Here is an 11,847-nt window from a genome sequence, read left to right as displayed (position 1 = left end):
TGAAAATTCGTAAAAACTTTTACTGGATTTTACTGGAAATGAGTAAACAAACGCAACTAATGTTTTAAAATACTTGAAGGAATTTAAAGGTATGTAACTCTCATTTCCGTTTCCTTATTTCAGCACAGCACAGTTGTAGAGCCAGTGAACTTCTATACAGAAATGCAGCATGAACCAATTAGTTGGATCATGGAAATGCAGTGGCAACCCAGCACATAAGTCAAATTTGTTAAGTCAAATATGAAAGATGTCCTTTGTTGATTGAGGAACATTTGTTTATTATTTGTTTAAGAACTTCATCAAAATAATTCCAAAATGGGCAAGCGCCAGCATCAAAAAGATAAGATGTAAGTATTTGTTTATTTGCGCCTCCTGAATCAAACCACAATACAATTTATTTATTTTTTTTCATATCATTAGGTACCTCACGTACACCGAGTGGTCGGAGTTGTACGGAGGAAAAAAAGTTGAATCAGCAGAAAATGAGCACATCAAATTTAAGCGTCTTCCATTCGACCACTGTTGCATTACAATGGTGCCTTTCGATACGCCCTACTGTGATGTTGATGGTAATGTTTTTAGCTTGGAGGCGATACACGCTTTTATCAAAACATTCAAAGTGAATCCAATCACTGGCAAATCTCAGGATGCAAAGATCCTAGTGAAACTAAATTTTCATAAGAACGCTGAAGGTGTATATCATTGCCCGGCGCTTTTTAAACCATTCACAAAAAATTCACACATTGTGGCGTTGGCCACTACCGGCAATGTTTACTCTTGTGAAGCTATTGAACAGCTAAACATAAAAACCAAGAATTGGAAAGACCTCGTAGATGATTCGCCATTTCAGCGCAAAGATATAATAACTATTCAGGATCCGCACCATTTAGAAAAGTTTGATATTTCGCGTTTTTATCATATACGAAAAAATCTTCGCGTTCTCTCTGAAGAAGAGCAGTTGGAACGCAAAGACCCAACTAAACGTATTAAAACTATGAATTTAGAAACTAAAGAAACACTAGCACAGCTGGAGAAAGACTACCAGCCACCAGAGGAAGCACCAACTACAAGCAAACGTATAGCGGATAAGTTCAATGCAGCACATTACTCAACTGGAGCTGTGGCAGCAAGTTTTACCTCGACAGCTATGGTACCAGTTTACAACCATGAGGCGGCAATAATCGAAGATGATTTAGTAAAGTACGAACGTGTAAAGAAGAAAGGCTATGTACGTCTGCAAACAAATTTTGGACCACTAAATTTTGAATTGTATTGCGATGCAGTTCCTCGTGCTTGTGATAACTTTATACGACATTGCAGTGATGGATATTATAATAACATCAAGTTTCATCGCTCCATACGAAACTTTATGGTTTGTTATGGAATTAAGCGTTATATATGTATTTTATCTAACCGGTCTAACACATTTTTATTGAACTTAGATACAAGGTGGTGATCCCACTGGAACTGGTACTGGTGGCAAATCTATTTGGGGTAAAAAGTTTGAAGACGAATTCAAACCTAATCTCTCGCATTCAGGCCGTGGTATGCTCTCTATGGCTAATTCGGGCCCAAATACGAATGGATCACAATTGTGAGTAGGATTATTAATTCATTAAAAGAAATTCATAAATATATAACATGAATTTTTCCTATTTATCAGTTTCATAACGTATCGGTCGTGTAAGCACTTAGATGGTAAGCATACAGTATTTGGAAAACTTGTTGGTGGTATGGATACGCTAACTCAGATGGAAAAGGTTGAGGTTGATAATAAGGATCGTCCCATCGAAGACATTATCATTGAATCGGCACAAGTTTTCGTAGATCCATTCAAGGAAGCTTTGGAGCAACTAGCAGAAGAACGCGCTACGGAAGCTGAAAAACAAGCGCAAACGGCTGCTGAAGTCAAAAAACAAAAACGCTTAAATGAACCATTGAAAGTCTATCGACAGGGAGTGGGGAAATATTTAAATTTAACTGCAACGAAAACTCCTAAAGCAAGTGTGAATAACGCGAGCACTGATACGACGAAAAAGAAACAAAAATCCATAGGTAAGGGAATTTTTGGCGATTTCTCTAGTTGGTAGCACTAAACACACTTTTATTTATAAGTTGTATTTCTATTTAAAACTCTAATGAAAATTAAACGTAAAATTACATAACATTTTGGAACGACCTCATTGTATGCCGCTCAGTGATCACTTTCACCGAGTAGTTGTTCACGCTCTTTCCAATTTTTCTTCATTTCATTTAATTTCTGTTGTCGACGCTTGCGTTCAGATGACTTCTTCATTTCAAGCGCTTTAATTTGTACCGCCACGGCATTCTCACCATTTAAATGTGCATCCAGTTTTTCTAAGAGAAGTTTTCGCGCCTCTGTTCGGTTTTTGGAGGCCAATCGATGTGTGTGACACTTAATTGTTATATTTGTAGGGATATGACGCAGAAAAACGCAGTTTGAAGTTTTGTTTACTGATTGTCCACCGGGTCCACTACCGCGCATAAAATCTTCTTCCAATTCGTCTTCGTTCAATTTGGGATAGCGTGAATAGTCAACTTTGCTATTTGTTGATTTCCAGCGGCAGGCATTTATAAATGGCGTGGTGGTGGTGGTGTACAACGCAGTGCTACGAGACGCAAGTGTGCCTAGCAGGCGTTGTAACATTTTGGCTAGAGAATGCGTCCTTTACGTAAAAGCGTTTCACCGCGCTTAACATAAAAAACATATTTGAAAAGTTTAGTAAAATATTTTTCGATTTAAATAAGCTCTAATTTGGGTACCTTAAAATTGAACTCAATTTGTAGCGGATCGGCCAGAGTGCGCCCTTCTTTGAATTCACGGCGTATGCGACCCAGGAAGTAGTTTTTGTCCGTTAATTGCAATTGATTGCCGTAGCGTATTAGATGTTTGTAAAGGCGTAGAATCTGTTGTTTGGACGGCTGCAGCATTGCGTGTTGTTTTATGTTATATTAAATGATATCTTAGATTTTGCAACCAGTTTTTCTTTTCCAATGCATGCTCGTTTTGACTGAATAAACTTGCACCTAATCAGCTGTTTCAACACAGCTGTTATGCAGTCGGCTACTTTCCTGTGGCTTCAAAATAGTTTGCTGCTACCTGGATTTAGAGCCACTGAAACTTGACAGGAAATCCAAAGCAACATTTTTGTATCCAGCGGCTTCCGCAATTTTTCTTTTTTTTTGGCACAGTGGGCCACGTTTTAAAAATAGAAAAAAAAAAATAATAATTATAAAAGCTTGCATATCAAAATTATAGTCGCACTCGATACGCCATTTCTCTGTTCGCTATTTTTGAGTTCCGCTCGCTTAACGAAAAATTTGTATACAATAACAACTAAGCCGAGTTTGGTTGTACCTCATTGATTTCGTTTGTTTCGCCACTCGAAACTGTTGACGTGTCGTTGGCGGTTTATATCAACCATAATCATCAGCGTTAGCAGCAGAGGCTTTTGACCAGATGGAGTGACAGTCCATCTGACATCTGGGTCTTTTCGGTTACGTAAACCCGAAAGTCGTGTGGATGACTTTTTCCCCAGTTGTTGTTGTGGCGGCTACAACAACCCCGCCCAGGACGGTTGGTATCTCAGTCGTTGTCGTCAAGTTCCACTAACGGCCGCCCTGGGAAGCGTGCAGCTTCTGTGGGGTTGGTCCACAGGGACAAGGCCGTTAGGGTTGTCGGGTTTTCCGGGCATGCGAAGAGATGTTTCGAGTCATGTGGGGTCTCTCCGCATGCCGGACACTCATTTGGCACATCCTCATTCAATCTACTCAGGTAGGAGTTTAACCTGCTGCAGTAGCCCAAGTCATATACCGCGCTTTTTATTGCAACAACAATGGACTATCTCTCACTTTATTGCGCATCTGGACCTCGGCTGCGAAAGCATTTGTTGCAATGAAAGCAAGTTATCCTTTTAGTTTCTGGGATATTAACCGTTTGAATTTGCATTCCAGAGACGCGACGAGATCAGTCGTCAACGTTTGAGATCAAAAAGGATTCCAATTGTGGCTGGGGAACTTCCGCAAAGTAAAAATTATTCAAAGTGTACAAGTGTCATACCCTATGGTACCCCGTACTAAATATTTCGAGCCTACAGTCTCCCCTCCACTACTGGGGAAATGAGAGTTGTCCGAAGGAAAGACGCTGGCGTTTTCCCATATTTCCGTTGAATAACTATTGACTGGTTTAGGAACTTGGTTACGTAGCTTTGTCCTGTTAGTTAAATTTTTTGTTACTGTTAGGATCAACGGTTTTGGAGGCTACATATTTCCATGGCTTGAGTGATTCCAGTTTTAAGATATTAATGCTATCGTTGTTGTTATGTAACGAATTGCTTAAAGCGGTCAGTCCATAAATTGTTGTCGTCAAGCTGAACTAACGGTAAGCCCAGGAAATGTGCTGTTGCGACAGGGTGGGATCTAAGGGAGAGAGGTGTTAGCTACAGGGTTTAAGTGGGCAGGTGAAGATGTGGTTGGAGTCATAAGCCGAACATATGTTTTGCATGTCGGAATCGAGTCGGGATAAATATGACTGTAATATCCAGATCTTGATTGAGCTATAGCTTTTGCGGGTCTCTCGCTGCAGATAAAGCTCTTCCTCGACTATTGGTGGCGTCTGGCTCCAAAAAACGGTATTCGTGGTACGAAAGTCACTGAAAGTGATGACGCGCCCTCTGTCTAGCTGAACACCAGCATGGGAAACGGAAAATGCAAAGCAGGACCACAGCATTGAACGCCATCACCACACAGATTAGCGAGGGTCTGAATCAACGCCGTACAGGGTCGGACAGTCCTAGTCGAAGTTAACCTGTCGAGGGTATTCGACTTGGTGGACCGTGCGACCCTCTACCAAGACGTCCTAGACTCGTGCTTCCAGCTCTACATGGCAAAACTTCCTCCGCCGCCCGCCGGATTCAACTCGGTAAGCTACGCTGATGATTGCACAATAATGGCAACGCGCCCAAACATCGATAGCCTTCGTGATCAAATAACCGAAACTATCTCGCTGATCTTTCGAATTTCTTCACTGCAAGAAGCCTCAAAACTCCGCGGCAAAATCCATCGCCACACTTCGCAACCTGGACCAAGGAGATCAGGCTTGAACTGGACGTCTTCGTCGATGGCGCCAAAATACCGACGAACAATCACCGGAAAGTTCTGGGAGTGACTTTCATAGCCTTTTCTCCTTCTCAGAGTAGGCCTGGGCTGCTTAAAAAAAACTATGGGCCAGGAACAAAGTCCTCAAGTCGCTAGCCGGCAGCACCTGGGGAGCCGATAAATAAACCCTGCTAGCAACCTACAAAGCAATCGGCCGGTCAGTGGCAAACTACGCAGCGCCAGTGTCGGCGCCGCCCGCTGCAGTGTCCGACGTTGAAGATGATGATTCATGACAGAACCTGAGGGGTTGAGCACTGCTGCTACAACAACAATAACGCGTACCCTCGATCACTCGAAAGTCGGTTCTACGCCACCGGAACGTCCCAGATTCATAACTGGCCAAGGACTGTGCCCCAAAAACTATTGGGGGAATTTGTATGCTGTTACAACCAAAACAACAACAATAAGGGACCTTCTGTTAATGCCGTTAATAACTTGTGTAAGATGTTTTCTGACGTGCCTGTGAGGAGGATCTGTCTCAAATAAGTGCCTACTAATGACTACCCTGCAATAGTTTCATCAGCGAATCCTTTTTTCACAAGCTGATCGAGATCTGTGTTTGCGGGTTTCGCGGGTTTGAATTCTTTCATTTGGCTTTTCATTCGTCGAGGAATGTAGTATGTAAGACTTGCGGATTTCTAAGTCTAACCTTAACCCGAACAAAGGTTGCCATCTAACTATTAATTTTTAGAGAACGTTGGCAAATGAAAAGTCTTGAATGCGGCCATTTCGATGTAGGAGACCCGATCCCTTTGCTTCTGAGCCTCTTCAGTGTATAAGCTTAACGAGCTCTACATACATTGTATGAATTAATCCACATATTTATGTTTGTATGTATTTTAATGTATTTGTTGGCATATGTTTGCCACCAGCATTGTTGTCTACAATCCAAGCAATAAACTAAGTATAATGATTTCCTCAATCAGTCCATACCATAAAATTACAGCACATCAACTTCACAGACCCCGCCACATTAAGGAATGCAAATTTAAATTCCAAACTTCCACAACCCGATCGCCATCAGATTGTGGTGGCACCTGCTCACGTCACTTCGCCTATTCATGTAGGTATAACTCAGCATGGTCATTAGGTCAATGCCGACCACAGAGACATCACTTTCCGTTGGTTCGATCTCAGCTTGTCAGCTTAATTGGACATTCTAGACAGCATTGCAAATGGACTCCTCACGAGAGAGCAGGTGAACACCAATGAACAACTGCGACATACATACAGCTTCCAGTGCCTAAGTGCTGTAATGGCTAGTTATATGTATACAGCAAAAATGTGTTTGTATGTCTATTCGTATTTACCATGCGTGTATCTGGAAAATAATCTAGCCCACAGCATATCCATATTTAAGTATTTAGCGCAAAAAGGAAGTGCATGCCTATTGGCAGAAATGTACGCAAAGCCAATCTCGGACACTGATCGGCGACAGAGTGATTGTTAATCGGACAAATACACGTCTCAGCGTTCATCTGCAATGAATGTTGACTGCAGCATCTGAAAATTTGTGGTTACATATATGCAACCATAATAGCTGAATTGCATAGAATTTTGCATTCCTGCTGAGGAAGCTGCTTGCTTTGGTGAACGGTCTTTGATTGCCACTTGCTTGACTGCTGGAAGCTATTCAATAATCGCGCGTTTTGATGGCGTTTTGAGAAGTTTGAATGAATACTGCGGCGGCAGCATACATGGATGTGCTACGCGTTGTTGTTGCCGGACGCGATTGCCGCTCAGTGCTGGCAGCTACAATCGATAAATGTCTTCAATTATCGCCAATTCATCTTCTAGTGTGGCAAATGGCTTTTGCTGGCATTTACGCTTAATTGGTTAGCATGAATTGGCATGTTGCAGCACATTTAGTCTTTTCGTTGAATGGTGGCTGGTTGACGGGCTTGCGGCAACTGTTTGTACTTGCAGGAATAGATTAAAATGTTTCTGCGAACCCATTGACTGCTGTAAGCTGTAGATTTACATGTTTTCAGCATTGAAGTGGCGGTTGAACTGGCGAATGAGAGTCGTGTAAATCCGTACAGGTATGTATGCACATTAGACTGGATCACACCCCACACAAAAAAAAAAAAAAATCGGTACTGTGTTTCCTTTGGAATTATAAAATCTAAAGACTGCTACCAAGATAGTTTGGGAAAATATGAAGATTTATGTGAGCTAGACCGATTTGAAGATAGCTCCAAAAATGGAGTTTTTTATGAATAAAAATAGTTCCTAAAAGAATTTGTTGAAAATAATCACCTCAGATAACATAACAGTTTAAGCTTAAAAATCTGCATAAAAATTAAAAAAAAAAAATCAAAGTTCAAAAATTCAACGGAATCGTTATATTAGATGATGAGATTTTTACTGCAGTTTTTTAACTTTTTTTTAAAGATTGGTATAAGAAGAACTTGAATAACTGGACCAATACTATCCCAGTTTGGGTTTATTTCTCACTCTTTTTATTTCTTTGCAAATAAATTCATTCAAAGTATGAAAGAGAAAGGTAGAATGAACGAGCGTCATTCCAATTTGAATTAAGATGTTTTGGCATTTGAAAAAAAACGAAATGGAACGTGAATGAGTTTTTTGACAAATAAATAAAAAGAGTGGGAAAGTACCTTTCCACTGATACCTCATAAGTCTAAATCTGAATAGTTTTGGCCCAGTTATTCAAGTTTTTTTAAGCCCTTCTTTGAAAAAGCTAAAAAACAGCATCAAAAATCGCATTATTACGATTCCGTTGAAATAATTTTTAAATATTTTTATGCAGATTGTTTAAGCTTAAACTGTTTTGTCTGAGATTTTTTTTTTCAAAAAGTTCTTCAAGAAACTATTTTTATTCATAAAAACTCAATTTTTGGAGTAAAATTCAAATCGGCCCAGGTCCCGTAACGCTTAATATTTTACCGAAATATTTTTGTAATCTCGCGACTTTTTTGATGATGCAGTCTAATGTACATAGAAACTTCTGTTGTTTGGGTTGCTGACGTTATTGTTGTGTTCTCTGACGTGATTTGCATGCTTCGGTTTATGTTATGCGTTTTCTTTCTTTACCAAGTGTAACCTTTTTTGCCCCCAATATACATGCATATGTATGTAGTTGTGTGAGTTTTCGTCTCTGTACAGTCAAAACTGATTTAAATCAGTGAAGAGCTGATCATTTTGTTAGGACTCAACGAACTGTGAAATCTAGTCAATGCGGAGCTTTCCCGGCCTGAAGCTAAACTGATAACACCTTGTCTGTTGGTTTATAAAGCATCGTAGAAAGGCCCTTATACGGGGCGGATATTTAGCAAAGAATGACGCAAATTGCCGGATCATCTTCCTAATGAGTTGGACCGAATTAGATGAAATTTTGCTTAACAAGTGGTTCATTCGCCTTAACAGATCTGTGCCACCAGCTTTAAAACGTTCGATTTTCCAACTATTCCGGGCCTTGGTTTCTTTTTTTAACCCACAACATTTTTGCTTTAAGTCTCTCTAATACATATGCCAGAGTTTTCGCCTTCTCTGGGTAGGACTTGGTATGGCAGAAAACATATATAGTCCATGATACATAGGAAGCCGAAAACCAAGAGTTAAGAGTTTTGAAAAACGCTCTAGATTGGAACAAGCTTTTAGACGATCCGTACCCATGTTCAGCCTGGCTGAGGACCCAGATTAATAACTAACCCGGTATCGAATGGAGTGGAATGGAATTATGGGTGGCCGGAAAAACCAAAAACAATTTTTCCAAGCGCTCAGGCTGCATGGCCCAGGATTTTGAGGAGAGGAATATATAAGTTCGGTTGGAAATCATTGCTCCTCTGCAAACTTACCAGACTCCTTTACGAAACCTAGCATTTTCTGAGAGGGAAAGAGAATATATCTCGTCCATTCTCACTACATCCAATCCAAAAAAATTTAAAATCTATGTCTGACGAAGGGGAGACAGTAGCAGCGAAAATGTTATGTACTATCATCATCCTCGAAACAAGGTGCACGCAGGCGTCGTCGATGATTCCTCTGCTGACCATATGTCTTCCCCTCGGATTGAACCCCATAATCAGTCCTATCAGGGCTTGTAGATCACTCTTTATTTGTCTGAGAAGGAATTTTGCTACCCCGCCCCCCTTGCAGGCCTTTTCAGTAAACACTTGGTTATTTTGCAGGTGTCAATACCACACCAACGGCTCTCATAAGTTCTATTTATGAGATCCTTGATGTACCCAATTGTTCCCGCAATGCTTGGCCCTAAAATTGGTTACGGTCCAACTGGCCTCTCCAAAGAACCGTAGTTCGCCAATTCACTAGCCAGTTCGTAGCCTTGAACGGCGTAGTGTCCTGGCACCGACACAAACTGAAGCTCATTCCACCTTGTAACGGAGTTCAGCCTCAACTTACATTCCTGGACTATCTTTGAAGAGGTGCGAGCGGATTACAAGGCCTTTAGAGCAACTTCGCTGTCCCTGGAGATCCTGATTTTATGTCCGCGCCACCTTTCGCCAATTATCCATTCTGCCACTTTCAGTATTGTAAAGACTTCCAATTAAAAGACCGTTTTTATTGCACCTAAATCGGTAAAGCATCAAAGTTACCGTCCAGATGCCATGAAGCTCTAGTACAATTTTGAGTCTTCGAGCCGTCGTTGAGAAAATTTTCACCGAGCTTCCCAAGAGTGTCTGGATCTCTCCAGTGCTCCCTTGTGGAAACTATAACGACGTACTTTCTTAGAAAGGAGACTCCAGGTGTCAGTTTGTCGTTAGGTGTCAAAAGCAAAGGGTTTTGCCCTGACAACATACAACGCCCGTAATGCCTATATACACAGGCACCTTTGTAGGCTGCTTAACACAGAAACCGGGGTTTTGTCCATGGTTCTGCGTAACCATACTACAGCAGAGTACGTGACGATAGGTCTGACTAAGTTTATGTATACCCAGAATACCGTAGCCGGTCACAGACCACAGGTCTAACCAAAGGTTCTTGATCTTTGTTAGAGGCCATGTAGAGCTGATTCACAGGACTTTCCGCTTTGGTATGCATGCTGATGAACACTAAAACCGATGATCAAATGTCTCCCCCATTCTTTAGAATTTTCGGATACACACTCACTGACTCCTCAGTCACCAACCATGATGGTATGTACTAGTTTAGTCTGGTGGCTCTGCCCGTAGCGCTGTCCTCCCCCATATATATGCCTGCGTCAGGAATTAACCTACTATCTGGGAACTGAGAGAAAAGTTCCATCAGATTTTTTGAGAGAATCCAGTCTAACCGTCAGGTCAGGTGAAAGACAATAATTAATTTTGTACTGCCAGAGGCTTGTTGAACCAGAAAATTTACGCCGTTTATTGTGAAAGGCATTTAGTATCACACTTTTAAACGAAAGCTTTATTAACCCTTTCAGTATAATTTCAATCACTGATTCTAAAAATTTTAATATATGTGTACCGGCTAATTCTGTATCGTTCATTTCAAAAATCACATCAACAAATATGTAAAGCTTTAAGCTTTGCCGTCATTCAGGGTCCTTTATAATGGTCAGTGATATCCCAGGTGTTTAAAAAAGAAAGTGATGCCAATTATTTTTATTTTTTGCTTTCATATATTTCAAAACTATGAATAACACTGTGCCACAAAAACAAAAAAAAAATCAGAACAAACGAAAGAAACGATATACTCACGAAACTAGGGCCATATATAGTAAAACTGCCTTTTTAGTTTTTCGCTCTGACGTCGGGATTTTTTTCAAAGGACTTTGAAATTTTAAAGATATGATTAATTAAAAAAAATTATTTAAAAAAATCAGTGCAATGTAGAATAACAGCATGGGTACCAAATGAAAGAGAAAATTCTGTTGAATTTAAAAACAATAAAGTTTTTTAGTTTACAAGGACGAATAGGTATGGAAAATACGTTTTTAATAAATTTTATCTTCTCAAGTTAATAAAGTTGCAGGACGAAATTAGATGATGTTATCGTATGTGCATATATTAGTCATCAAACAATACTTTTTTCAAAAATAAATATTGCAAATTTTCAAGGATATTTGAGGAAAACATTTTTAAAGGGCATTTTCCATACCCATTCGTTCTTATGCACCAAAAAATTTAGCAACAAAATTTCAAAAAATCAACGCCATTTTTTGTAAATTACACTTGTTATATAAAAAAACCGCAAAAGTAGTCTCCAAAAAACAATAATCAAAAATCAACTAGATTTTTTAACTGGTTGACACTTGCAGACTAAAATTGTATGGGCTAGAAAACTGCATACCCAAAAATGTTGTAAAGATTCAGATTAAAAAGTTGAAAATTTGTTGAATTTTTCAAAATTTTGTATAAGGTTTGAAACTGTGATTTATGTGTATGTTTTTTTGCGACCGGGCAAAGAATTTTGCTCTCAGCTACCATTTCTTAGTATTGTATCTTACAAAGAGGGTAAATTTCAAAGGTTAGGGGCTAGATGTTACCCTGTTGAGATCTGTGCGCCTTAATGGCCGCTTGGCTGTCAGTCAAGATCACAATGTTCTGTTTCCGGTTCCGGTCGTGAACATATGTATGCTTTCCCATATGTTCCGAGTTTCTCAACTTCGGTCCAATTACCGCAATTTTAGCTGAGTTATTTTTTTTATTACGAAACGAATTGGCAGATCATACAAACATCTTGCTGTTATAATGACTCATA

The 11,847-nt window shown here is 40.0% G+C and overlaps 3 protein-coding genes across 3 annotated transcripts; 1 reads left to right on the top strand and 2 right to left on the bottom strand.

Moving 5' to 3' along the window:
- The first annotated feature begins 164 nt into the window (after nucleotides 1-164).
- On the top strand, nucleotides 165-2,165 carry LOC118742643 (RING-type E3 ubiquitin-protein ligase PPIL2). The gene is made up of 4 exons (XM_036474860.1): nucleotides 165-347; nucleotides 421-1,372; nucleotides 1,443-1,594; nucleotides 1,664-2,165. The coding sequence occupies exons 1-4, from the start codon at nucleotides 316-318 to the stop codon at nucleotides 2,088-2,090; spliced, it is 1,563 nt and encodes a 520-aa protein (XP_036330753.1). The 5' UTR covers nucleotides 165-315; the 3' UTR covers nucleotides 2,091-2,165.
- On the bottom strand, nucleotides 2,109-3,052 carry LOC118742644 (probable peptide chain release factor C12orf65, mitochondrial). Its single transcript, XM_036474863.1, has 2 exons — nucleotides 2,785-3,052; nucleotides 2,109-2,712 (listed from the first exon to the last, which is right to left on the bottom strand). Exon 2 carries the CDS (start codon nucleotides 2,666-2,668, stop codon nucleotides 2,195-2,197), a length of 474 nt encoding a protein of 157 aa, XP_036330756.1. The 5' UTR covers nucleotides 2,669-2,712; nucleotides 2,785-3,052; the 3' UTR covers nucleotides 2,109-2,194.
- Nucleotides 2,261-3,055, bottom strand: LOC118742645 (MIEF1 upstream open reading frame protein). Its single transcript, XM_036474864.1, has 2 exons — nucleotides 2,785-3,055; nucleotides 2,261-2,712 (listed from the first exon to the last, which is right to left on the bottom strand). The coding sequence occupies exons 1-2, from the start codon at nucleotides 2,950-2,952 to the stop codon at nucleotides 2,674-2,676; spliced, it is 207 nt and encodes a 68-aa protein (XP_036330757.1). The 5' UTR covers nucleotides 2,953-3,055; the 3' UTR covers nucleotides 2,261-2,673.
- Nucleotides 3,056-11,847: the final 8,792 nt, after the last annotated feature.

The sequence above is a fragment of the Rhagoletis pomonella genome, unplaced genomic scaffold (genome assembly GCF_013731165.1).
Source record: "Rhagoletis pomonella isolate Grant_MI unplaced genomic scaffold, Rhpom_1.0 Rhpom_scaffold_00007, whole genome shotgun sequence".
Classification (NCBI taxonomy): domain Eukaryota; kingdom Metazoa; phylum Arthropoda; class Insecta; order Diptera; family Tephritidae; genus Rhagoletis; species Rhagoletis pomonella.
This window is presented reverse-complemented; position numbering and strand designations above follow the sequence as displayed.

What these genes read in the sequence shown, in the direction of transcription:
- LOC118742643 (XM_036474860.1), top strand. Translation starts at nt 316, where the DNA reads ATGGGCAAGCGCCAGCATCAAAAAGATAAGAT. An exon ending in CAGCATCAAAAAGATAAGAT is followed by an intron (nt 348 to 420) that starts GTAAGTATTTGT and finishes TCATATCATTAG; the next exon opens with GTACCTCACGTACACCGAGT. An exon ending in AATACGAATGGATCACAATT is followed by an intron (nt 1,595 to 1,663) that starts GTGAGTAGGATT and finishes CCTATTTATCAG; the next exon opens with TTTCATAACGTATCGGTCGT.
- LOC118742644 (XM_036474863.1), bottom strand. Translation starts at nt 2,668, where the DNA reads ATGTTACAACGCCTGCTAGGCACACTTGCGTCTCGTAGCACTGCGTTG.
- LOC118742645 (XM_036474864.1), bottom strand. Translation starts at nt 2,952, where the DNA reads ATGCTGCAGCCGTCCAAACAACAGATTCTACGCCTTTACAAACATCTA. An exon ending in AAATTGAGTTCAATTTTAAG is followed by an intron (nt 2,713 to 2,784) that starts GTACCCAAATTA and finishes TTTTATGTTAAG; the next exon opens with CGCGGTGAAACGCTTTTACG.